The 27,825-nt window shown below is 39.9% G+C and overlaps 1 protein-coding gene across 1 annotated transcript; it reads left to right on the top strand.

The window, feature by feature from the left end:
- The first annotated feature begins 378 nt into the window (after positions 1–378).
- LOC144253794 (piwi-like protein 3) lies at positions 379–27,825 on the top strand. Its single transcript, XM_077796466.1, has 17 exons — positions 379–402; positions 896–1,023; positions 2,574–2,682; positions 5,580–5,701; positions 7,610–7,795; positions 9,917–10,028; positions 12,582–12,708; positions 14,009–14,052; positions 14,844–15,022; positions 19,058–19,133; positions 21,368–21,568; positions 21,695–21,798; positions 23,649–23,719; positions 24,137–24,287; positions 24,929–25,054; positions 27,397–27,544; positions 27,709–27,825. Exons 1-17 carry the CDS (start codon positions 379–381, stop codon positions 27,823–27,825), a joined length of 2,025 nt encoding a protein of 674 aa, XP_077652592.1.

Genomic DNA, 27,825 nt, shown 5'->3' with positions numbered 1-27,825 from the left:
GGCGGCTGCCCTGCTGCGTGGGTCATCTCCCCGGGAGGCCAGGCAGGTCCCCCATTTCCCGCCACCGCCGGCCATTTTTCTGACCGCTGCCCGGAACAGGGCTGACCCTGGACAGGCTGGGAGCCAAGTGTGCGCCTCTCCTGGAGAGGAGCTTTGCGCCCCTCAATCGACCCAGATCAGAGGTGCTCAGACGCTGCAGGTTCAGGCAAGGAAACCTGGGCAGGTTTGCATAGTGCACAGGTTGGACCTCTTCCGGCCCAGGTGAGTTTCAGGGTGAGGGCCAAAGGGCCAGGGGAGAGGATGCCTGGGTGCAGGGCCAACTCGGGGTGCAGCAGCTCAAGTGTATGTGTCGGGTACAGAGGATGTTGTGCTATGCCAATGTGTGGTAAGTGGGAAGAACCGGTATTGACTTGTACCAAAAAAAGCACAGTGACAGGCACCATCTTGGGAATCTGTATGAGAAAAAGAATCCTGTCCATTGGGATTGAACCCAGAGGCACTTGACCACTGAACCACATTCCTAGCCTTTTTTTTTTTTTTTTTTGAGACAGGGTATCGCTCAATTGCTTAGGGCCTCACTAAATTGCTGAGACTGGCTTTGAACTTGAGATTCTCCAGCCTCAGCAGCGCAAGTCACCAGGATTACAAACTGGGCCACCATGCCAGGTGTGATTCTTCAATTTCCAGCAGTGTTTTAGCAGGTTCTCTGTCACTTCTCTGCCAACTCGGGAGCAATCCGTCTCATTGGTGTGATTGGAAAACGTGTGTAGTTAGTTACCCCATGCCTCGTTTTTCTTTACCTAGTTAATCGCTTTTGTTTTTTGTTTTAGATTACCAGGAGACTTTCCAATGATATCTGTTACAATCGTGTTCTTTCAGGGCTTTTCTCCTTCAGGGTCATCGCCCTCAGGACCACAATGCCTGGCAGGGGCAGGGGCAGGGGCAGGGGCACAATGCCTGGCAGGGCCAGGAACACAATGCCCGGCAGAGCCAGGAGGAGGGCCGATCAGCCTATCCCCCAACGTGAGGCACCTGGAGCTGCTGCAGTGAGTGCTGTAAAGTTAATTGTTTCTTTTATGCAAGAGATCCCTGCCGGAGGTGAAAAGAATTTAAAAGCCCAGGTTCTACCACTCTAGTCCAGTATAGAGTTCTTTCCTGTTAAGTGAGAACTGATAGATTTCTAAGGAAAGTCAGATTTCTTGGCTGAGGGGATGCAGAGCTCTCACCTACTTCCTCTCTGCTGTTTCCCTGCCTGGTTTTTACCACATGCAAATGGATTTTTCCTTTCAACCCAGAGGGATCACAAAGGTTTCTAAAGTTCTTGACTTGAGCCCAGGATACCTCTTTGGAAATGAGTTGGAAACAAGCATCTTCATTAAAGTCCTCAACCACCTGAACCAGATAGAATTTGCAGTCTTGTTTAACACTTGCTATCCCTGCTAAAGGAGAACCCTACCCCTATTGATGGTGACTCTAGTGGGACTGGGTACTGCTTGGCATTGGCAGGACACATCTGAACCTGCCCATTCTGTGTTATTCCTCTCCTCTTCTGCTGCCCTCAAGCCTCACCATCTCCTCTCTAGTCCTAATTTCAAGTCTTTGACATTGACTCCCAGGTCATTGAGACAGAGCATTGACCTCAATGTCAATGACCTCCTAACTTTGTCTCCTCAACCAGGAGCATCAAAACCCCTGGTCTCAGCCCCTTCCCTGAGGCCCTAGGCACTAGCTCTGCTTTCATGGGGGATCCTTCAGCAGTCCTTGATCCCAGGAATCCCTCCAGCAACTCCCCTGTCAGCTACTCAAGGCAGCTGGGTATTGCTCATCTAAAGCATTTGCATACAAATGAGATTCCTCCAGTTCAGGTAATCTCCCCAACAGTCCCGCCTTCACCACCCACTTCCCGCTGCAGAACTGTCTCCATTCTGACCCCCAGTTCTTCTCTTTTCTCTCTCTCCTCCTGCTGGGCTCTCCTGGGAGCTCTACTGAGTCTGCTCTTAGGCTCCATGGTGCCCTCTGCCTCCCCGAATCCGCAGATTGTTTCTGTCCTGCCTCCTTGATGAACTCCCTCTAGCCACCATACACACCATTGTTTTCCTCCTCCAACCCTGCCACCCCTGCTAAACTGTTCTTGGCAGGCTTCTCCTCCTTGCTCCCATGACATGCCCTGGGTCCTCTTCTCTCTCCCATTTAGACTCACTCCCTTGCGATATTAGCCAGTGTCATGGCTTGAAATGTCTGTGTGGACAGTCCTCATATCTACATCTCCAGCCAGAACCTCTCCTGCACTGCCCGACAATCCTCACAGATGTTCATGGACACTCCACCCTCCCAATTTCCCCTACCAAACATGTCAGAACCCCCCCCCAATTCTGTTCTGCTCTGCATTTTTTTCATTTTCATAATAACTGCAAGGTGCAACAGAAGTTATTTTTTCAACATTCACTTTTTACTGGAATGTTAGCTTTTCCAAGGGAGAGGCTTTCTTTGGGTCCCGAGCATATATCATCTGGATGATGATTGAACACACAGGGCAGCACTACTTTCTATTTCTATCTCCTGAAATCCTGCAGGCCCCTCAGGCTGCTGCGTGGCAGCGTGGCCCCTACCCACCACGAGAGGAGGTCCAAGCAGCTGCACCTGGGCAGCCAAGAGGTGCAGAAGGAGGGGTCCAGGCTCCAGGTGAGATGAGGGAAGGAGAGTGTGTGAGGGGCAGGGGAGGATTGTCAGGGGAAGGTGCACACACCAACAGAAAGCTCCAATATTCCCATGATGCTTGGCAGGATGGGGAGCATGGGCAGCTTATAACAATCTCCCTTCCTGCAGTGAATTATTTGACTGTTTTATTTGCCTCACATTTGAAAAGCTAATGAAAAAGAAGCAGAGAACATTATTCATGAGCAATTCAATATTGTTCTCCAGGTTAGATAATATATTTGTACAGATAACCCTAAGTTAGCCAGGAGTTCTGGGAACATGATTCTTGTCTGTTTAAATCGCTGTGTTGAGAAGGTTGAGCAGCTCTTTAACCACTGGGTGTTTTCCTGCCTTCCAGCATCCTTGCAGGTGACAGGTTTCGTCATTATACAGGTGAGCCCTCAGGCTCAGCTGTCATTTGCCAAGGGTGTGGCTAATGAGATCAAACTTCAGACCCCATTCTCTGCCTCGCTTCTTATAGCCAAATAACTTGTGATAGGCTAAACCTATGAACATTAAATAAAAAACAGAAAAAATGTTTTAATATACCAACACAAAATCCAGAACCAAGACAGTGAAGTTTGAATACAATCACATTAAAACACACTTGTATCCCCCATCACAGTTCTGCATTTGTGACTAAATATCATGTATAAAGTTCGTGGTGTGTAGCAAATGCCAATAATTGATAACTGCTGCTTTCTTCCACTGAAAATGAATTTGATTGCTGGATGTGTCAGGAGCTAGTTCTAAATTCTATACGTAAAATATAGTGAATAGTCATTCTCCTGTAGAAATACAGACTCTTAATACTGTGTAAGAGGACCATAAACTAAGAATAATAGTTTTCAGAAGTAACATTTCAGAAGTAAAACACTTTGGTCATCCAAACTATGGACTCTTGGCCATTCAAGAAAACAGGATTTACAGATATCTTTCACAATGCACTATTCTCACTTTCATTCAAATCTTGCCTATGTGGAATATTTAAATAAATCCTAGAAGGTAATGAAATAGGCTGAGGTCCTTTCCAGTTTTTCTACATAGAAAGGTCAGTTCCTCCATACTAAAAGGGAATTGCCTGGATAGATATCTATTTTTTTTTTTACCTCATTCATTCATTCATTTGGCACTTTCTGCTGCCCACTAGAGGGCAGCACATAGTGCCAGGAGCTGAGCTATGAAGCTCTGCCACCAGAAATCAGGGTATTTTCCAAATCTTGTGAGGGTGAACAAATCGTGTAACAGGAATAAATCAAGTACCAATAAAAGAGATTATTGGGAAACTTTCTTAGTAAACTTCTTGCAACCTGTCCATGAAATGACGTTTGGATCTTCAGTGGCATCATTTTAAACCTTGATTGTTTTGCTTGATAGTTGGGGTTACATTGTTCTTTTCCCTTTTTGCTGTATAAATTTGCAGCCTTTGCATGTATTCATATGTAGGAGAACCTCAACTGGAAGCTGGACTTCAGGCATTATCTGTGAGGCCTATGAGGCGTGCTGGAGTTTTTCAAGATCTTGTGGTGGATACCAGGCAGAACATGGAGCATGTTAGACACTCAAAAACAGGTGTGTTGGCCTATAACCATTACATTTTATGGAGCTGTTCATTTTAAGCTCTTGATTACCAATAATGTGTGTGTAAGAGATTCTACACAGCTTCACCCCATCACTCTACGTAGACATATCTCACTCGGGCTGCCACTCGCCTTTCATTCAATTTTGCAGAAATGACAATTCATTGTAGAGTTTGGGTAGACTACTTATCTTTCCTTAAAAGCCCATAAAATAGAATGACTCAGTTCTTTGGCTGTCCTGAGCTTTAAAAAATTACAACTGTTATCCATAGTGGCTTATTTTTCCTTTTGGTAGCTGTAGAGATTTAGTTTGGGGTTTGATTTATATAATATTTTAATCTTAAAGTTAAAGCTCTCTAAATTTATATTTACATCAGTTCTCACCAAATTGACAGGCACTCTGGAGATCAGGTGTGTACAAATGTCTGTTTACTCTTTATCTCCGTGATTTACCTAAGTTTGTTTCCGAATATCATAGTGTCCAGACTATTTGGGGTCAAATCAGTCACTTTGTCCCATTTTTGACATGTGCATTATTTTTTCAGGTTCAGAAGGTAGAGTGGTAAGACTCATAACAAACCATTTCCGATTGACATGTTCCCAGTGTACTGCATATAAGTACAACGTTGACTTCAAACCAGATGTAGACGATACAAATCTGCGTTCACAGTTACTTTTTCAACATGAAAGAGTTTTTGGAATAAGCCATATATTTGATGGAAACTCTTTATTGTTAACTCGAAGGCTACCAAATCAGGTTAAGTAATATCTGACGTTTTCTTTTCTTTCTCTTGCATTTACACTTTGCTATCACAAAACTGTTTCTGTACAAGAGCGTGTAAGAGAAGTTCTGAGGATCTGTTGCCCACAGGACTTGTAACTAACCTGCGTGTCACATTTCATCAATATGAATGATCAATAACGCTTCTGATGTTAGTGCTTAAGGGGAATTTAAATGGAATTGAAGCACAATGTGGCTGGAAAATGCTGATTAATTTTTTTTTCATTTACTCTCAAACTTTAGCAAAAAAAAATGTTTGGATAAGGACATTTTCCTTTTATGCATTTTCATTATCTTCTTTGAACTTCATCATCAATAAATTTTGATATTAGTTAACCAAATAAATTATTTATAGGAGCTTAAGTTAAAAATTCTAAAGCTTGGCTTTTGTGAACCGTGTTTTCTACACACAGGCATCACAGTGGAGTGTTGGATATCTAAGGGTCATGTTGGCTTGTTATTCAATGAAACTTTTCTTTCTTGAAAGAACATCTGGAACTTTTTTGTTTCCTACTCCTTAGGAGATGGAATTTGACAGCTATACCCCAAGCCGTAGCACTGTGAAGATCACACTCCAGCTTTCCAAGGAACTGCCGCCCAACCACCCTGACTGTGTGCGCTATTACAACGTTCTCTTCAGAAGGTGTGTTGGCAAGATTGAGTTCCCATGAGCTGCGCTCATGGTTCACTTAGGCATCAGTGCTGGTGACAGAGCTGTGTGCTTCTCACACTTCGTAAATTGACAGCCTCCATGTATTGAAACGGTGAGAAGTCTTGGGGAAGAAGTGACACTGGGGCAAGCTCTGTGGCTCATCTCCAACACTCATTCTCCCTACCCACACCCATTTCCAGTGTTTGGTACCTGCCGGAGTATCAGATGCATAATGGGTGTTTTTCTCTGAAGCACCTGCTTGCCCCTTCTTCTGGAGTCACTATGTTGACCAGATGTTCAGAATTACAAACTATGTGTCCCAAGTTTTAAGATGTTTAAGTTCAGTTCTGGGAATGAAGGACATTCTGCTGAGATTCATATAATTTATCTTTTAAAAAGAGCCAGAAAAATTGAGGTTACATGAGCCTTTATATCTTCCCTGGGAGCATTGGCACATGTAGCTCTGGAGGCTGAGGCAGGAGGACTGAGTTCAAAGCCAGCCTCAGCACTTTAGAGAGGCCCTGTCCCTAAATAAAATATTAAAAAGGGCTGGGGATGTGGTTCAGTGGCTAAGCACCCCTGGGTTCAATCCCTGCTATCAAAAATGTGTAATATATAATTTGTGTGTGTGTATAAAACCAATATATATTTTTTGTATTTATATACACATTTTTGAGATATATATGCATGTGTGAGAATATGAATATATAATCTTCATGTAATTTATTATCGGGTGCTTTGTCTTAATTGATAATAGAACCAAAACCATTGGCAGACTGTTTTCCTAATGTATCTTACGTATGACCAAATGCTTAGTAACATTCACTCTTTTCAATAAATTCTATTGTTTCAACTTCTAGAACTCTGAGGCAGATGAATTTGAAACAAATCGGCCGCCACTATTATGACTACAGGAAGAAATGTGTTATGTTGGACCATAGGTTTGTATAAAGTAGAAAATACAATGTTCTATAGACTTAATATATTGTTTTTAGAAAGTTGCTCTATTTGAACTGGTATGATTTTAAAGTGATATACCCTTTAAATTATACCACCCACCCACCATGATCAACTAAAGTTCAATTTAGTATAAATTAAAAAGAAAAATTAAAGTAACCTTAAAAAACCCAGCATGATGCTCTGCCACTGAGGCTTATTTTAAAATGAACCTTTTTTTTCTCTTCTCCCTCTCTACCTCCCTAACCTGGGGTCGGGGGGACAGGTTTACTCTTGGTCCCCATCCAGTTATCTGTCCTTGAGTGTATACCCACCACAGGAGTGAAGAAATTCAGACTTGGGGATAGCACCGGAAGAGCTAAGAAATGATTATCTCCCAAAATAACAAGTGAAGTAGGACCAGGAACACCTGGAATTGCCTCTGTCAAAACCCTGTGTTTCCTATGATGGGCAGAATTGGTCTCTGGGACAGGAGCCCCCTGTGTTTCTCCTTTGCTAGCAAAGCAATTAAACTTTTGGTTTTATTAGGAAAGGGGGGGGAACCTAGTATGAAAAACATAAACCTAAAAAGTATTCAGTTATTGTATAAACAATACAGGATGCCTAAATCAATTAAAAATTGAGTGATAAATGTCTGAAATTTAGTAGCAGTTATATATTACATGCATCTCTATTGTTGGGATATGTGTGTCTATAAATTTATTTTAAAAATTAGAGATGATGCATTAAGCCTGTATGTAGTAATAACAATTACCAAAGAGATGTGCTACTTATAAGTCATCTTTATTTGAAGGTCCTTGGAAAGATCAATTATTGCTAAAATTAAGGGATCAAAACCAGTTGACTTGTACCTATTTTAGACCCAGAGCTCAGGCCTTGAACACTTTGCTTCCTGCGCAGTGGCTGACCATCATACTGTCATGCGGTTTCTTGTGCCTGCAGGTTGGAAGTCTTGCCTGGTTATATTACTTCCATTCTTCCATATGAAAACAGCCTTACTCTGTGTGCTGACCTGAGCCATAAACTACTCCGATTGGAAACTGCTTATGATTTAATGATGAGACTAAAGGAGAAAAATGAATTTGCCAAAATCGAAGAAGAATTAGTTGGGTCAATTGTTTTTACAAGGTAAGTCTACTTTTTAAACAAATTTATATAATCATCAATTTGATTACTCCCTTCACCCCACACAGAAGATGTTCCTGTACTTCTTGAATCACTGAAGGTGGACATTTAGGACTAGAAATAGCATGAAAATCATAAGAACCATCTGCTCTTCCCATCTGGTTACAGCCTGGGAGAGGGTCTCTAGGCTCTTGTTGTCCCCCAGTCCCTGACGCCCATTCAATGGGTCTGCTTGCCCAGAGCAGCATGTTTTTTTTTCTGCATTTCTTCCCTTTTATTTTTTTGGGTGAATGATAAGCTATTTTAAAAATTAGCTCTTACATATAATCCATTGGCTACATTTTATTGGAAGTTTTTATCTTAATTTTCCTTCTACACAGAAGTATTAACTTGATAAGACAGTGGAAAACAATCTTAAAAAGAAAGCTAGAGAACTCGAATTTCCCAACTGCAACCTTATTAAAAAGTGACAACAATTGAGACAGGGTGATACTGGCACAAATAGAGACCCGCAGACCACTGTTACAGAGCTGACTCCAGAAGCCGGCCCTCACCCTTGCAGTTTCTTATTTTTACAGGGATGTCAAGTTAATTCAACAAGAGGGAAAAGCCTTCTCAGTTATATGCTGGGGTGACTGGATATCCACCTGACCCCTCACACAATGCACAAAGTTCACCCAAATTTAATTCAAGAACTAACTCAAAATAGACCATGTGTACACACGTATATAAGAGCTAGTAGGAGTGAATTTTGAGTTTGGATTAGGCAAACTCTTCTTGGACAGGACATCAAGAGCACAGAGATAAAGAACATTATAGGTAGATGGGACTTCAACAAATTTTATTCTAAGTACATTGTCAAAAAAGTGAAAGGACAACTGACAGACAAGGAGAAAATACATGCAAGTCACATGTGTTAGAAGTAGTAGTATCTAGAATATATAAAGGACACAACCCAACAAGGAAGCCCACCATTTTTTTTTTTTAAATGGACACATCGGAGTAGACCTTTCTATGGAGACCTTTCTCCAAAGCAGATATCCTGGCCAGGGAGCACATGAGAAAATGCTCAACATCGTCAGCCAGTGAGACTCAAAATCAGGTACTACTTCACTTCCATGATGGTGGCTAATATGAAAGCGGATATCAACAACTTGGTAAGGATCTGGGAAATGTAGAACCCACTGTCTACATTGAGGTAGAAATGTAAAATAATATAATTTCTTTGTAAAATGTCATTTGAGGAAATGTCAGACTAAAGATGGCATACCACATGACCCAGAAACCCCACTCCTAGTTATAAACCTAAGGGAACTGAGAACTTATCTGCCAGAATTCATACTTGCATGTTCATAACATAATTCATAATAACCCAACTATAAACAAACAACCCTAAGGTCCCTCAACTGGTGTATGAATAAACAAAATGTTTATCCATCCAACTGAAAATGTGTTTGTGCATATACATATGTATTGTGTGAGTGTGTGTGTGTGTGTGTGTGTGTGTGTGTATATTATAAAGATTTTGGAACCCAGGGCCTCACCCATGCTAGGCAAGTGCTCTAGCACTGAGCTACAGTCCCAGCCCTTTGTTTTCTTTTGTGACGGGGTCTTGCTAAGTTTCCCAGGCTGGCCTGGAACCTGCCATCCCCCTGACTCAGCCTTTCTAGTAACTGGGATTATAGGCACAGGCCACTGCTTCTGATTCCAGTAGAATATTATTTGGAAATTTTTAAAAAAATCAATTACCAACACTTTCTACAGCCTAAATGAACCTTGAAAACATTAAGCCAAGTGAAAGCCAGGAAAGACTACATGCTGTACAGAGGCAGGAAGTTGATTTTTGGCTGTGTTAGGGCTGGGAGACTAGGGTGGAAATGAATGGTTGCTTATGGTTATGATGCTCTTTCTGGGGAGGTAGAAATATACTAAGATTGTTGATTGTACGACTCTGCAGATACAATGAAAACCATTGGCTCATTCACTTAAATGGGTGAGTTGTACAGTATGTGAATCAAATCTTGTTAGTATTGGTATATCCTACAATTACTTGGAGGATTAAAAATACTTTCGTGTGCAATGACCAAGTCAGGAATACCCTCTTACGTTGTGGTTCCACCACAGATACAACAACAGAACCTACAGGGTGGATGCTATCGATTGGTATCAGACTCCCAGAGATACATTTCTAAAATTGGATGGTGGCCAAATCACCTATGTGCAATACTACAAACAGGTAGGAAATCTTATTTTAAAAATTTTGAATCTTAAAATTTTTCAAACTTAGTAGAATCAACTTCTCAGAAATCTTACTTGGGAACCTTAGATATACAGTATTAACATACTCCCCTTTGGGGACTAGGGCTGCCTTATCTATTATCCATGTGTTCAAGTGCCTGTGTAGGGGGCAAAGTGACATCATTAGACAGCTCTAGCAGGGCCACTCTGTCAGCCTTAGAAGTGGCTAGAGTAGTTTACAACATGTAGATGGACTATTGGATAAAAATAAAATATGGTCAGTCTTCAGATAGAAAAATGTACTTGTCTAGAAGTCTCAACTCTGTAGTACTTGGTGCAAAAAGAATAAAAATGATCAATTACACTTGATGTGATGTCTCAGTGATGTGCTAAGGCACATCATGGGTTCCACAATCTCAAATGTGAGTGTTCACAAAGAAATAAGTAAACTTGGTAAACCAGGGAGCACCAGTTGATACAATCGACTTCCTAGTTTTGGCAGATGAAGAATGATCATTTAAAGAATGCCAGATACTTATGGCAACTAGAAACAAGTTGCAGATGGATGATAAAGAAAAGCTTATATTTGTATATAAGAACCCAGAATGTAGCCACGTGGAGCCATTGATAATGACTGCACTCTGGGGGGTGTCCAAGGGAACGACAGTACCCTGGAGTGTATGCCACCCTCAGCCTTGTGTCTTCCACCCAGAAAGCAGTCAGTGCCTCAGTTGCCTCTTGGCTGTGCATGCCAGGACAGTGGAGCCTCCTGATCTTGAGGAACTCGGGTTCTCACAGCAGGCAGACGAGAAAAACGATTCTGATCCTCTTAAATATATGGGGCCTCTCTCATGGCTACGTGGATGAGTGGTCATGGAAGCTCCTGAGAAGCTGAAATGTGCATGTCATAAGGGAGTGCGCTGTGTGCAGATCAGGGAGAAGAAAAGGAAGGGGACAGTGAAGGCCCCCTCTTCACGGTGTGTCCCTCTCTCAGGGCTGGTGTGTTCTCTGGAGAATTAAGGTGGTTCACAAAGGGAGCTGTGTGAACAGGGCTGGGGCTGCACCCTTATTGGAGGGTGAGGTAGGGGACGCCCTGTATAGAATTTTGAGCCCTGGGAAAACTTGAAGATTATTGTGATCAAATGGTAATATGTAGATGGATCAAGTGATCTGGGGTTGGTTGGTTTGTTTTGTTTTTTTTTTGGGGGGGGGGGGCTTTTGGTATTTTGTTTGTGGCCCTGGGATTGAACCTGGGTCCTTGAGCATGCTAAGCAAGCACTCTACCACTGAGCCCCATTCCCAGCTCAAGTGATCTGTTTTTAAATACTATTTCATCTATATATACAGAGAGCACAGGCAGCGTCTAGGTAAAAATGGAGGCAAGGAATCCAGCGAGGAGTTTATTAAAGGGACTCACGTAAATGATGGTGTCCTGGGTTGGAGAGGTGAATAGGAATGGGCAGGACTTGTGGATGGTGTGGATCTTATGGGTGCCAGAAAAAGGAGACAAAAATGGGTGGATGATGGCATCATCCTCTGGGATGGGGGAGCCTGGAAGAAGCTGGCTTGGGTGGGCTGGAGGTATGAGAGGCTCTGATGGAGTGGCAAACTGCAAAATCAGTGAACTGCATACCATGAGAAAGTTCTGGGACAGGCACACAGGTAAATCCCAGGTGCGTTTTAAATAACTACAGGCCTCTTTAAGGAAAAGACATCTATATCTTCTGTATCAATGTCTTAAGCTAGCCTCCTAGTTTCAATTCTTAAGAGTAGTCACAAAAAGCTGAATTTGAGGTTGTCTTCTTCGGAGTGTGGGAACTTTCTTGAAATTCCCAGGTGCTTGAGAAACACCTGATGCCAGAATCCATGTGACAGATTGTCATCAGCCAGGACCTTGCTGATAAGTGGTGTGGAAGGCTCTAGCAGCATCAGTGTAAGAAGTTGTTTGTGACATCTTGTTTTTAAAATGTCTTTTCCTCCTGGAAACAGGAACTATGAGCTTAGGGGAGAAGACTGAGAAGAAATGTTGGATGTAGAAATTCTTAAAAGGGGTCAGGATTTGCCCTTCCCCATTAGTGTGAGTCTTCTTAAAAGTTCTTGGTGTGTGTGAGGAGTTTTCAAGGCAAAGTTAGTGATCACTATATACTCCTTTAAGTAGCCCTAAGCAGAGACTGGCGAAAAACATTTTCATTGAAAGGGGTTGCCAAGCTTCCATAAACTACGAGTTTCCTGAAATTTCAGCAAATATTTTTTCACCCAATCTTGATGATACTTTCAGGTAATGATCAGTACACCAATCCCACTTGGCTCACCAAATTTCATGTCTGCTTATAGGAACCATATCGACGTGATCCCTGGGACATCAACATTAAGAAAACTTAAAAAGTCCTTTTCATGCATTCTTAACAGCTAATGGAAAAGTAATCACCGGCACACCTCCAGGCATCCATGTGATCAAAAACATGTGCTTTTGTATCTCTTTGTCAGGTTTTCTATGTGTTTTTTTTTTTTTCTGATAGTCACACCTGTCTTCCTTGCTTCTCTTGAGCAGAAGTACAATGAATGTATCACTGACGTCCAACAGCCACTCTTGGTCAGCCAAGGAAGATGGAAAAAGGGCCGGAGGCTCATGCCACGTTCTCCTATACGTCTGGTCCCTCAGCTGTGCTACCTGACAGGTAATGCTGACTGATGGAGTCTCCGTAGAAGACAACCCAAGTCTTTAAAAGTCAGATTTATCTGGTGCCGTGGTGTGCACCTATAATCCCAGCAGCACAGGCCAAGGCAGGAGGATGACAAATCTGAGGCCAGTTGAAGCAACTTGGTGAAACCCTCCCTAAAAATAAAAAGGGTAGGGATGTAGCTCAGTGGTAGAGCACTTGCCCAGTTCAGTCTCTGAATTTTTAATACCAGAGAAAAAGTCACTGATTGAATGATGTAGAAATAGTCTTTTTCCAGAAGCCTATGACCCAGAATTGCAACCCCTAAGTTGGTCAGGTGTGGTTCCCACTACCTCCACTACCTAGGTCTTCTCTAATATAAATTTATTCTTGCTTGTGTAGCTGTATTTTAATCTTTTTTTAAAGGTCTAACAGGTACCATACAGAGAGGATCTTTAATAATGAGAGAGTTGTCAGCAAAAATGAGACCAGATCCCATGAACAGGTCAAGAGTATTGAAGGAGTTCAGGAACTCTCTACAAGTGTAAGTGCTAATTTTCTGACTGTGCTTTGCTTGAGTGTCCTGTGCACTGAGTTTGAGCTCTGTGTGTATATCCCTTGACATCTCAGATTGTTCTATTAAAAAATGACTATTGCAGAAAAAAATGCTATTCTTTGGGGGAGAGGGGGAGCAATTCCAGTTTTTCTGATTGGGCAATGTTGGAGGACCAAGATACAGGAATAATGAAAGAGGCGCTAAATTGCCTATAGACATGTGAGTCCAGGGGCAAGATGATTTCAGAGTTCTATCTGCAATATTGTTAAGATCCAGCTGCTTGCCCCTTGCTTGACCAATTAAGTTGACACCTAAGGAGTTGAGGCAAGGCAAATGACTTTATTCAAAAAGTCTCAGTGAGGAAAAAAGGGGGAATTCTCTGCCCAAAGCCCTTTCTCTTAGGAAGCTGATCCTGGGGTCTTATGTTAGTGATTGACGGGTGTCCCAGACAGTCGGGCATCCTGCAGCAGGAAGGCTGGATAATGGATATCCAAATCATGATGTTTTCCAGTTTCTAAAATCTCAACAACTCCCACCATGAACAGAAACACCTCCACTGCTGAATTTCAATATTTCAACCCTGAGAACAGGCAGTAATGGATTCAAGGAAAATAGTCCTGATTTGCATATATCTAATTGCCATTGCTTATTTTCCTTGATCTGATCACAATGGGAATATTTATATTTTCAGAGACCGGAATGCACAAAGAGAACTTGGTCGCTGGGGGTTTGTGCTTGACCCAGACTTTTTGTCTATCTCAGGAAGAACTTTGAAAGAAGAAAGAATCTTCCAATATAAAGATTCGGTAAGATGAATTGTCAGGATTTGCATGTCATGGTGGAGTCAAATAGAGTAATACACAAAGGAACCAACTCAGTCATGTTTATAGCTATGCCTGTTGCTCTTTTCAGTACACCTATTCTTTCAGTGAGATGACAGGCAAACACTGCATAAGGATATGTGTAAAGCACTTGGCTATAGTGACCTCTCTCATCTCTTTATCTAAATCTGTGGACATTTGCTCCTGGCAGTTGGAAGACTGATCTTCCAAGTATATTCTTAAGGACCAGATACATAGAATCGAAATGATGCAGAGGAACCTGTAATAAAGGAAAAGACTGAAGTTTTAACAGTATTAGAGCAAAGAAGGATTAATGAATCCGGCAGCACTCTGAACCAGAAGAGGTTCAGAGTTTCATGGCAGCAGTGTGGGCAGTGAGCTGCCACAGGCTGATGTAGAAGTACAATGAAAACAATATATTTGACTAGAGTAGAAAGACCCTACATAGATGTTGGTTGGCAGTTTCTGCTTGGTAAAGTTCCTAGTTTTATTTTACTTTAGGTCTCCACGTACCTCTGAGGAAACTGAAATCCTGGAATCATCTTAGTCTAATGAACTCTCAACTAAAACTTCATAATACCCAAGATAGAATCCAAGTTTTGCTAATCTACATCTTAAATATGTAATCCACACATTATTTAAGCTAAGAATTGAGAGATTTCAATAGAAATTGCACAGATATACAATGGAAATGTCCTTGGATAATGTTGATGTCAATAAAAAGTAATTTTTGTCTTATTCTTTTCTAATTTGAGGCTATTCCAGTAGCAGACTGGTTAAAAGGATCACAAAGTACATCCTTACTTAGAGCGGTGTCACTAAAACATTGGGTAATACTTCATACTCAGAACTGTGTTTCTGAGGCCAAGATCTTAGAGGAGAATCTAAACTTGGTCACCCCTGCCATGGGCATTACATTAGAAAAAGCACAAATGTAAGTAGAGTGGCAATTTCCAATTTAGAAATCGGTTGTTAACAATCTGAAAGTAGAGTCTCTGAAATATCAACTGGGAGGAATCATTTTCTTTATCAAAACTCTGAAACCCTATAAGTAAATGTTAATTTCTTATAGACAACAAACACTAGAACAGACTTTTGTGACATGCTTTGTGGCTGTTAGGATACATGTTGAGGAAGGCATGGGAATGAGCAACTTGGTGTGAATGGGGAATACTTTTTAAATTTGTTTACTTATACATGACAGGAGAATGTATTTTGGCAGAATATACATACATAGAGTTGAACTTATTCTATTTAGGATCCTACTCTTGTGGTTGTACACGAGGTGAAGTTACACTGGTCATGTATACAAATACAAGGTTAGCAAAGTGAGGACTGATTAAATTGTACTGTCTTCCCCCACCCACCCCTTTGTTTGCCTTTGTCTAATCCAATGGGTTATTGTTATTCCCCTCCCCAGCCTCCTTTGTTTGGGTTAGCATCCACAAAGCAGAGAGAACATTCAGCTTTTGGTTTGGGGGATTGGCTTATTTCATTTAGCATGATAGTCTCCAGTTCTGGATGGGGACTGTTAAGAACTAGGTCCCACTGGATGCAGAGGCACAGCATGTCATCCTTGTGGTCAGGAAGCTGAGGCAGGAGACTCACAAGTTCAAAGTCAGCCTCAGAAACTTAGTGAGCCTCTGAGCAACTTAGCAAGACCCTGTCTCTAAATAAAATATAAAAAGGGCTGGGCCTGTGGCTCAGGGGTTTAGTGCCCCTGGGTTCAATCCCCAGTACAAAAAAAGAACAAGAACAAGGGGCTGGGGTTGTGGCTCATTGTTAGTACTTGTCTTGCATGTATGGGGCACTAGGTTTGATCCTCAGCACCACATAAAAATATATAGATGAAATAAAGGCATTGTATCCATCTACAACTTAAAAAGAATTTTTTAAAAGAACCAAGGTCCCAATCATGTTTCTAAAAATTGAACTTATTTTTAAATGGTTTAATCTTTTTGTAGCAATTTTGGGTTCACAGAAAAATGGAGAATGTATGGAGACTTCCCATGTACTCCCTACCTCCTCCATTATCAATATCTCCCACTAAAGCAGTGCATTTAAAATAATTGATGAAACTATATTAATAAACCTATATTAATCCATTACAATTGCTCAATCTATAGTTTACATTGTATAAAATCAAGAATGAAATTCATTCTATGGATTTGGACAAATGTGACATATATCCACCATTATAATACCAAGCAGAGTAGTCTCAACTAATTTTTTTTCACTATGTCCATAGTTTTCACTTTTCCAGAATTTCATACAGTTGAAGCATATGGTATGTAGATTTTTCAGATTAGCTTTTTTCAGTGAGTAATAACGTACATAAAGTTCTTCTTTTTATGGCTTGATAGCTCATGTCTTTTTAGTGCTAAATGTTATTATGTTGTCTAGATGTACCACAGTTTTTTTTTCATTCCCCTACTGAAGGACATCGTTTTCTTCCAAGGTTTGACAATTATGCATAAAGCTGCTCTAAATATTTATGTGCCAGTTTTTGTGTGGACACAAGGGTTTAACAACTTTGGATAGATACCAGGAAACACAATTACTGGATCATATCATAAAAAAGTGTTAGTTTTTAACAAACCAACAACTGTTTTCCAAAGTGTCTGTACCTTTTGCATTCCCCTTGGCAATGATCAGAGTTCCTACTGCTCCAATTTCTCACCAGCATTTGGTGTTACAGGTGTTCTGGGATCAGGTGATTCTAGGGTGACATTGACTCTAAGTTGTTTATATTTGCATTTTCTCAATAGCATAATATGGAGCATCTTTTCACATGCTTATTTGTTAGATCTTTCCATATTTATCTTCCTTGGTGAGGTCATATATGTTTGGCTCATTTTAAAATCAGCTTGTTTTCTTATTGGTGAATTGTGAGAGTGCTTGGTATATTTGAGATAACAGCTCTTTGTTAGATATCTTTTGCAAATATTTTGTTTTAGTCTGTGGCTTGTCTTATCTCTTTTGACAGTTTCCTTCACAAGGCACAAGTTTTTAATTTTAATGAAGTCTTACTAATCTACTTTTTTTCATGAATTTTGCCCTTGATGTTGTATCAACTTGTTGTCATAACCAAGGTCATGGAAATTTTCTCCTATAAAACTTTAGGAGTTTTTAATTTTGAGGTTGTACATTTAGGTCTGTGATCCACTTTTGCATTAGTTTTGGGAAGGGTGTAAGGTCTGTCTAGACTGATTTTTCTTTCTAGCACATGGATGTCTATTTGTTCCAGGATCATCTGTTGAAAAGATTCCTTATTGTGTTGGTTTTTTCCTCTGTCTGATTATTGACCTAAGTCTATTTCTGGCTATATAATTTCCATTGACCAATTTGTCTATGCTGTCCCCCAAACCACACACTGTCTTCATTACTGTAGGTTTCTATTAAGTCTTGATGTTGGATAGGTCATTCCTCCACCTTTGTTCTTTTTCAATATTGTATTGGTTAGCTGTGATGCTCCAATTTAAAAAAAAAAAAAATTTGCTTCTCATAAGTTTTAAAAATCAGTTTGCCAATATTCACAAAATTATTCACTGTTTGATTAGCATTGCATCGACTCTAAGTTGAGTCTTTCTATCTATGAACATGGAATACTGCTCCATTTTATTTGTTTATTTATTTATTGGAATTTTAGTTTCCCTTACGTAGGTTTTAGGCATATTTTGTCAGATTTATACCTAAGTATTTCATTTTGAGGTGCGAATATTGTTGTTTTTTCATTTCAAATTCTACTTTTGTTGCTGGTATTTTTTTTTTTAAAAGCATTTAGCTCTTATATATTAAGCCTTGTATCCTGAAACCTTACTGTAACCTCTTATTCATTTCGGGATTTTGTTGATTCAGATTTTCTTCACAGATATCATCTACAAAAAGAGGTTTATTGCTTTGACTTTCTTCTATAATCACATTAGTAAGAAACTTTGAGTAAAATGTTAAAGGAGTTTTATGTGTGGGGACACATCTGATTTTTAAGTTTTTTTTTAATCACTCCTTTTAGTTATGAAAAATTGTGCTCAATTTCTGATCTGAGAGTTTTGTCTGTTTGCTGTCTCTCTCTTGTGCTTTTGCATTTTGGTGTGCCTAATTTTTCCTTGATGGCTGGATATGATGCTTTGGGTCAGTGTGTGCTATAAATGGTCATGTGGTAGTAAGTTAAAGGGAAACTAGACTCCTATAATGAGGTGTCATTCTGTGGTGAGGTTGAGCCTGTGGATTGTGAATTTCACAGGTGCTTAAGTTCTTCTCTCCTTGGTCAGGCAGGACCAGATGGCTAGAGTGTGCTAGAGTTGCTATTTCGCTTATCTCGTGCAGATTAGCTGATACTTCCCAAAAGATCAGGCTCTGGTAATTGGTTTTCCCTGCAGGCTAGCCTTGCTGGGAAGAAGAGTTTTCTAAAATATTTCAGAAGGATTCTTCTTCCCCTCCTCTTTTGGAATCACCAGGGGATTTTTCTGATATTTTAGAGAACCTGTTGATCTCCTAGAAGTGAGTCTTCCAAATTATGGGGTCCTCCCTGGGCCTGAGTACACCTGCAGTTTTTTAATTTTCCCCAGGTGTCCACACTGAGCATCCACCAATTTCAATAAATTGTCAATGACAATTTAGGTCTCTGCTTTGCCTTGGGCCTGTTTGCTCTGAGCCTCTCCGGCAAGCTCTGATTCTTGGGATCACCTGTGTTTTGTCCTTGGGGGCAGCCATTTGCCCTGTGTCCTCACCTCTCTTGGGATCCTAGAATGATTTTTTTTCAGTCTATTTAGCTTTTTACTTCTGATGACCAAATGGTGACATCCCAGCTCATTACAAAGGAAACCAGACCTACAAATTAGTTTGAAAAACAACTAAAATGGAAATCTTGACATTTTTATCATGGCTTATTTTTATTCATTGCATGCAATATTTGTTGTGTTTCACTATTCATTTCCACTGGAGGATTGATGATATGTTTATTTTCTAGGAGAGAAGTACCTGGTAACACTATCTCTAGTTATATAGACATTTTAAAGACGCTTATCAAAGATGGCCCAGAAATGGTAAGTGTCTAGTTGGTGTGTGTTCTTTAGTTCTGAATCTGCATTTACATGTACTTTAAAATTTAGAAGGTTTTTGCACTATCAGGGCTTAGCTAATCCTTTTGCTAATGTTCTCAGGCTTTTGTTTAAATAGTCTTATACTTGGACATTTACATTTTTCCAGTTTTCAATTATTTTGTTAAAATATTTATTTTTTAGTTGTAGTTGGACACAATATCTTCATTTTATTTTTATGGGGTGCTGAGGATCGAACCCAGGGCCTTGCACGTGCTAGGCAAGTGCTCTACCGCTAAGCCACAATCCTAGCCCCTTCTCAGGCTTTTGAATTTGGAATTATTTTATAAAGTGAGACACATAAATTTAATGTAAATGGGTTATAAAAATCATCATGATTTTCATCTCCAGTTATGATCTAAGTAAATGTTTATTTAGTATAGTATTTCTTCTAGCTCGAGTCCTTCCTCTTGTTCAATGATTCTTCCATCCATTGTTTTAGACCAAGTTGTCATTACCTGGTGTTCTGTATTACTACAGAAATATCCCATCTTTCTTTCTTCCTTGAATTCTTTTCCTTAATTCATCTTACATCCTCCTCCTTCCCTCAGGATGATCTTTCACCAGGGAGGCTTTCTTAATCATGAGGCCAGTATGTTTTTCTTCCTTTTATATGAAGCCTAGACTTTTTTTAATTGCTATAGGGAATCTTGGGAGGCAAACACCTTTTCTGAGCCAATATCCATTTTCAAATGAAATGTCTTAGCTCTTCAGAAAAAGAGGTAAATCAATAAATGGAGATATATATATTTATTGGATACCACATGTTTTAAAGTATGTCTCCATTGTGGAATGGTTAATTCTAGCTAATTAACATGCATTACCTAATAGTTGTGTCTATGGTGAGAACACTTAATATCTACTCTCGTGACATTTTTTTCAAGAATATTATATACACCATTAACTATAGTCAACGTGCTGCCTGCTAGATTTCTGGAACTCATTCCTTCTACCTAACTATAATTATGTGTTATTTGACCAACACCCCTACAGGCTCCACATTCTTGGTAACCAACCCCACCTGTGGTAAACACTGTCCTACTTTCCACTTCTGAGATCAACATTTTTAGATTACACACACAAGTGAAGTTTATATGATGCTTTTTGTTTCTGTACCTGGCTTATTTCATTTAATATCCTCCAGGTTCATCCGTGGTATCACAAATGACTAGATTTCTCTCTTTATAGTGAGTAGCATTCACTATGTGTATATATACTACTTTCTTTGGCCATTCATCTCTTGGACATGTTAGTTGATGCCATATCTTGGCTATTGTGAATAGCACTGAGTAAACATAGGAGCACAGATACTTCTTTCATGAACTTCTTTCCTTTACATATATACCCAGCATGGGATCATTGGATCAAAGGGAAGTTCTGCTTTTAGTTTTCATGGAACTTCCCCTCTGTCTCCAATGATAGACTGTACTAGTTGACATTCCCACTGGCAGAGTGCAAGGGTGCCCAACTCCACACCTTTGATCACAGTCATCCTCAATGGAGTGAGGTGATGCCTCATATGACTTTGATCTGCATTTCCCTGATGATTAGTCATGTTGAACACATACCATGTACACCTGTGAAACATGCATAAGTACATACACAAAATCTTATGCCTGCATTTTAGGATTTTAATTGTAAGACAGAAATAATATTTGTCTAATCCACTGACTAATCCATTTGTCTAATCTCTCTCAATTTGGATTTGCTCATTTCCTCATAATTAGATTCAAGTCATGCATTCTTGCAAAATACCATAGATGTGGTAGTGGGTTTTTCTCAATCCATGATATCAGGAAGCACAGGATGTTGATTTAAATGAACTGGGACAAGTAGAGCACCTAGTAAGCACCCGATCTATAAAGATCATCCTGCAAATGGTGACTTTCCTGATCCTGGTATCCTTCTGTGGACACTTTCAACCCATCCTTGTTAACTTCACCCTAAATTCTTGGAAATCGAGTCAATGGAACAAAGGATTTTTCAAGCCTAAGCATTGGATGCACACTTCCCAGTTTGACAATTCTGCAGCCTTTTCCTTGTGATGTGATTCTACACTCTCTACTTCCTTAGACTTAGTCACTTGGTAGACTCTAGTTTATCAGTGTTCTGCCTTGAAATGGCTTTCATTTCTCTTATCATTACTGTCTTAAAGAGTTTCATGTCTGCTTGCGTTTAAGGTGGTTTGCATATTGCCTGATGATAGGAAAAACAGGTATGATGAAATAAAAAAATACTTGTGTGTTAAATCTCCAATTCCAAGCCAGTGTGTGGTGGCACATACCCTGACTAAAGCCCGGACATTAAAAACCATGGCCACAAAGATTGCCCAGCAGATGAATTGCAAGATGGGAGGAGCCCTCTGGAAGGTGGAGACAGGAGTATGTAGGATTTCATTACCTTCTTTTATTTGTGAATCGTGAAATTTAAGAGTCTGTTTTTTAATCTAACCATTAAGTTTTGTTCACATTCTGTTCTAAATTTACTTTTTTTATTAAAAAAAAAAGTTGAAAAAGACAATGTTCGTCGGTATTGATTGTTTCCACGATATTGTAAGTCGTCAGAAGTCAATTGCAGGATTTGTGGCAAGCACCGATGAGGAATTAACCAAGTGAGTAAGCTTTGGTAGACATTTGATTGGTAGCTGTCTGTGCACCCAACCGAAGAGGTGACCTGACTCATATTTATTGGGAGTTCAGACGAGTAGTTCTTAGCCATGAGCTGTCCCAGTTTTCTGGCAAAATTATGCTCCCAAAATATTTTGCATGAATGGTTGAGTTTGTGGGGGGATGTTTTTGTTTGTTTTTCATCTAACAGAGCAAAAAGTAGCAGATGACAATACCTGCTTATATTTAGTTCTTTGGGTGAGACTGAAATCGTGAGATAGAAATTATAAATCTCAGCCGAGCCACATTCTCCTCTTCAGGCTCTCGTGGGTGTGGCAGAAGCCATTTCCTAGTGGTGGTAGCACAGAGGTCCCGATGCTTTGCTGCCTGTCAGTTGCAGGCCAGTCTAGCCTCTTGGAGGTTGTGCACATTCCTTTCCACATGCCCGGCCCCCATCTTCCAACCAGAGGCCTGGAGGTCTAGAATCTTGGCTTCTTCAGGCCTTTCTATGTAATGTACCCACAAAAGGAGATGTATATCTGTATTTCCACAACTCCCCTTTTCTTCTGGAGCCATGTTCCCCCCATCCTTAGAGTAGAAAACACACCACACCTTAAAATGAGTTTGTAGCCCTTGTGTATTACATGATATGTGGCCCTCAGATTACCCCTGCCCCCATGATTGATGTTTGTGGCCCACTAGAGGATGATTTCAGAGTGTTCTTTAGAGAAAATCCACCCTCATTTCCACAGATGACATCACTTCCCCCAGTGATTCTCTATTTCCACACAGTAACATTTTATACTGCTTTTTCTTTTAATTAGAAAATGTTGCAATAATGGGAAGACAGTGTCACTCAGTGGACATTCTGAAGTAATTTCTAGATCTAAATACTGGCAGTACAGCAGGGAAAACAGAGAACCAAATGCTGATGGTAACTCATGGAGGTTAATAAAGAGGCAGACAAATAAGTAGAGCACATAATGTCAGGTGGTCAGGTGAGCTCATTCTGAAGTAAACAGTAAAGAGAGAGCAACTTGAGACATTTTATGAATTTTTTTTGTGGGTGGGTGGTAACGGGTTGATCACAGCCACTGAGTCACATCCTCAGCCCTATTTTGTATTTTATTTAGAGACAGGGTCTCACTGAGTTACTTAGCACCTCGCTTTTGCTAAGATGGCTTTCTACCCATGATCCTCCTACCTCAGCCTCCTGAGCCACTTGGATTACAGGTGTACACCACAGTACCCAGCCATTTTGATTTTACTGGACATGTTGAAGTTGTCATAATGGCTGTCAGTCTTGCAAATCAAATTGCTTCCTCAGATGATTATTATGGGTGAGCCCTTTGCCTAAGACATTGACCCCAAAGCAGAAATCTCCAGGAGAAGAGTTTTCACTTGGTCACATTTCCCAGCAGGTGAAACTAGAGTAGTCATGTATGTGGACAACATGAGTAATTTTTTAAAATAATTTTTTAGTTGCAGATGGGCATAATACCTTTATTTTTATGTGGTGCTGAGGATCAAACCCAGTGCCTCACAATTGCTGGGCAAGTGCTGTACAACTGAGCCATAACCTCAGCCCCAAAATGAGTAATTCATAATAATTTTAACAGTTCTTATTTGTATGTATTCAAAAACCCTTATAAGATGCCTAAGATATCAAAAGAGACTAATACTGGATCATTGTAGATATGTGAAGGGATTGTTCCTTAATTGGATCCTTTGGCTACTGGTGTGTGTGTCTGTGCGCGCATATATACATGTGTATATATTCTTGTCGTAGATTAACTCAGAATCCAAATGATGAAATTTTAAGATTCCAGTTAATTCATTTTTTTTCTGAAAACAGGTGGTACTCTCAATGTATCTTCCAGGCACCAGGAGAGGAGCTTGTGGATGGATTGAAGAACTGTTTGCAAGGTCAGCCTTGGGGTTGGTGTGCCAACATTCTACATCAGTAGTTCTTCACAAGTAGAGATAGTGCCCCCAGAGACCATGCATTCATGACCGAAAACACTTTTTTGTTGCCACACTGGGATGGTGGTGTGCTGGCATGTAGTCCAGCAGGTAGAGACAAGAAATGCTGCAAAACACCCCAATGTGTATGACATGACCACACACGCCCATACCACTCAAATTTCAATGGTACTGCTATTGTAGAACCCCTGGACTAAAATAAATGAAAGAAACCCCTGGACTATTCTGAAGTTGGAGTCTGTGAGCGAAACTGTCCTGAAAGCTACAGTGTTGAAAGGTGAACCCTGACATTGTCAAAAATAGCAGAGGCCAGTTTGTCCCAAGTTGAGGTGTGCTTACATGTTTCTGGGTTACTTTCAGGTGCCTTGAATTCCTGGCTTAGAAATGTACCACATGCCCCAGAATCTATTGTGGTCTATCGGGATGGAGTGGGAGATGGTCAGCTTCAGGCCTTGCTTGACCATGAAATATCTCAGCTCGTGGGCTACTTAGAAAATGAGTGCCCATATAGGTGAGTACATAAATTGTCCAGTTCAGATCATGTAAGAAAAAGCTGTTCTCAGGAAGGAAAAAGAATCTAAGTGACATGTGAAGAGAAAAAAAAGGGGCTTGATTCACACAGTGGGCTTCAGTGGCTGGGTGGGCAGTTAGCAGCCCCAGCCCTTGGACTTTGTGGTTCACACGGAGTCAGGGTGCAGAGGGTGGTGGCAGCCTGTTTCCCTTCATGGAGCACTGTGTGGATGCTCATCTGCCTTACAGAGTCACAGATGTCCATGAACACTGTGTCCATGGCTCTCAGATGTCACTCCTTTGATCCTGGAGTTTTTAAGTCTCTGTGCTGGGGCTCCCTCCTAGCTGTGTCCGCAGCCTCTTCTGACTGTGGGGCCTGCTGCCCAGCAGAGACAGCAGGACTGGTTCTAAGGTTCAGAGGAAGGGTCCCTTCACCTAGGATGTGGGTGGCTCTAAAGAGACTCCTCCTCCTCCTCCTGCCCCACTTGGGTACATGCAACCAAGTGTTTAAACTGGGCTGTATGGAGGGGGGGCTGCTGTCCACAGGCTTTTAAATAGGTCCTAAGCGTGTGAGGTTCTAGCACCCTGAATGCTTCTGAGATGAGATTGAGTAAACATCCTAATTTATCCTAATTTTTCAAGTATCAAGTTAACTTTCATTGTGGTGAAGAAACGAATAAACACCAGGTTTTTTCTTCAACACAATCGAAAACTTGGAAATCCAGCTCCGGGAACTGTTGTTGACATGATGGTAACCAGGCAGCAATGGTAAGAGTTTTACTTTTATATCTGCATCTATAACGTTCTCAGTTCACCTTGGCAAAATCCCTTCATCCCAGTAACTTCACCTTAGAAGCATTTTCTCCTCCTTGATAACTAATTTGATCTATATATTTGTTCACACTTGACCAGGGACTCTTCATTTGGATTTAGAAATTGTGATTGGTCTTATGGTTAAGTTTCTTAAGTATTTTTTGTCTGTGGCAAAATAAAAGTAATTTTGTGGCCTAAAATGCCTTCATTTAAAGTCGTAAATGGGCTGGGGCTCAGTGGCAGAGCACTTGCCTAGCATGCATGAGGCACTGGGTTTAAGCCTCAGCAGCACATAAAAATGAATAAATGAAATAAAGGTATTGTGTCCATCTACAACTAAAAAAAAATTTGTTTTAAAGAATAGCAAATTGTGTTTGACAGCTGGGAGTCGTCACAAATATGAAATATGCCCCATGAGAATGTCTATTTAAGTAATAACCTGAAGAGGTTTTCAGTTTTTAAAAAATGTCTTGATGCTTTTAAAGGGGGCAATGTAAAAAAAAGTTTCTCTTATGACACTTATCCTGTAAGAACATGGACAAATAATACATTATAAAGTAATATTGGATAAGCCACAAAATAGTTTAGTTTCATATTGTCAGTTCTATTATCCTTTTATATTGTCAGCTCTATTATCCATGAACATCTGCAATAAATCAGAGCAGTCACTTATGATTTTTTTTCATGTAAGGAAGCAACCCACCATGAGTGAGAATCAGACAAAATGACAACAGGATCAGACATCCAAAACTTTTAGACAATGAAATGATTGCAATCATTCCATAGTAAAGTACGCTTAAAAGGGAAGATGGAATGAAGTCATGGAATAAAAGTCATAAGAAAAGTAACTAAGAAATGTTGAATTAAAAGGTCAATTTGGACTTGGATAGTTAACAATGATAAGCTTTACAAAAATAAAGAAATTGGAGGAAGTATCAAAGTGAAGTTTACCTGGAAAGAAAATGGTTAATTAGAAAATACATTAAGTATCCATGATGCAGTAGTGAGCCTTAAAATATGGAAGCTAAGAAAGAAATGCTCAGGAAATGATGAGGCAAAATAAGACTTGCTGTATATAAAATAGAAGGTTCTATAGGAAAAACATGGGTAGAAGTAATAAGCGCAGACAGACTGAGATTCTGAATCTTCATGTTTGAAAATAATAAAATCTGAGCAACAACAATAAAAACGAGTCTCCATTTAGTTGAAATTTAAGAACAGCAAGAATAAGAAATTTTAAAAGCAGTCAGAATACTATTTATTTATATTTATAAACAATAATTATTCAGTACCAGTAATACAAACAATACAGTGATATTGTATCTTCAAACTGCCTCCAAAATATCAAACTAGAATTTGATAGCCCCCTAAGCTATCAACAAGCGTGCCTAAAATACAAACATGCTTAGGTAAACATATGGTGTCCACATGAGCAGATCTACCCAGCTCTCACTGAAAGCCTTGACTTCCTAAGTAATGAATAACTGCTAGGTATATTAAAACATTGTAGAGTTCTATTCTTAATGGAAGTCTGTGTGTGTGTTTTTAAATATTAGATCTATAAAACTATAATCATATTTAATTAAAACATTTTAAGGTTCTCAGTTACTGGGGAAAACAAGAGCTTCTGGTTAACTTTAGATGTAGATGTTTCATTTCCATAATTGAGTTATATGAAATTGGAATGGGAAATAAAACATATGAATAGAGGGAAGAAATGAAGTTACATTAAGGAAGGGCAGAAACATTGATCAATATAGCCTAATACAGGAAAGAACTAATTCAAAAGGCAAAAGTATAATAAAGCATTACATAGGACTGTACACATAAAAATAAAATTCAGTATTTACAACAAATGGAAATAGATTAACCTTGCCAGTTGTCATTTACAGAGTCTGAGTGTTTTCCAACAATTCTTTTTTTTTTCATCTTCACCTCTTTTTTTTTTTTTTCTTCCAACAATTCTTAAGAAGCCTGTATCCCCGGCCCAAGAAGCCTCATCTTTAAATTTCTGCATCTAATTACCTATTGCCACCCAATGTGCCAATTCTGTTTCTTTCCCTGGGCATCAGTACCTCCATTTCAAGTCTCCATCTCAGGAAAGTTATTATCTACCTGCACTTAATGGTCCTTTATGGATTTGCTTTATCAAGTCATTGTTAGACAGGCTTCTAAATTGAAAGGAAACTGTCTATAGAACAGATTTCTGTAAATTAGTAAATGAAATATTTTCATCTGATACTAGGGTTATATTCTTCTCTAAAATAAGTGGAGACCCCCGTGTTCTGTAATTGCAGGTATGACTTTTACATTGTGAGCCAGTCTTCTACAGTTGGTACTGTGACTCCCACTCATTATAATGTTATCTATGACACCGTCTGCTTGGACCCGGATACAGTCCAGCGTTTAACTTACAAACTGTGCCACATGTACTACAATTTCTCAGTGAGTATTTTATTGTGATTTCCCTTCAAATCTGTAAAATGTGTTGTTCAAAACTGAGCAACTTTTCAACCTCTGAATTGATATCTATGACAGTGTAAACTTAGAGATAGTAAATGTCCATTTGAGTGTAAAGTAAAAAAAAAAAAATTTTCTTTCTACTAAAGGGCATCATCCGAGTTCCTGCTCCTTGCCACTATGCCCATAAACTGGCTTACCTTGTGGGCCAGAGTCTTCACGATCAGCCAAGTAGCTTACTAGCTAACTCTCTCTATTACCTTTGA

The sequence above is a fragment of the Urocitellus parryii genome, chromosome 3 (genome assembly GCF_045843805.1).
Source record: "Urocitellus parryii isolate mUroPar1 chromosome 3, mUroPar1.hap1, whole genome shotgun sequence".
Taxonomy (NCBI): Eukaryota; Metazoa; Chordata; class Mammalia; order Rodentia; family Sciuridae; genus Urocitellus; species Urocitellus parryii.
This window is presented reverse-complemented; position numbering and strand designations above follow the sequence as displayed.

Coding starts and splice junctions, on each gene's coding strand:
- LOC144253794 (XM_077796466.1), top strand. CDS start 379: ATGTGTGGTAAGTGGGAAGAACCG. Junction 403..895: donor GTGGTAAGTGGGAAGAACCG/GTATTGACTTGT, acceptor TTTCTCCTTCAG/GGTCATCGCCCTCAGGACCA. Junction 7,796..9,916: donor GGGTCAATTGTTTTTACAAG/GTAAGTCTACTT, acceptor GTTCCACCACAG/ATACAACAACAGAACCTACA.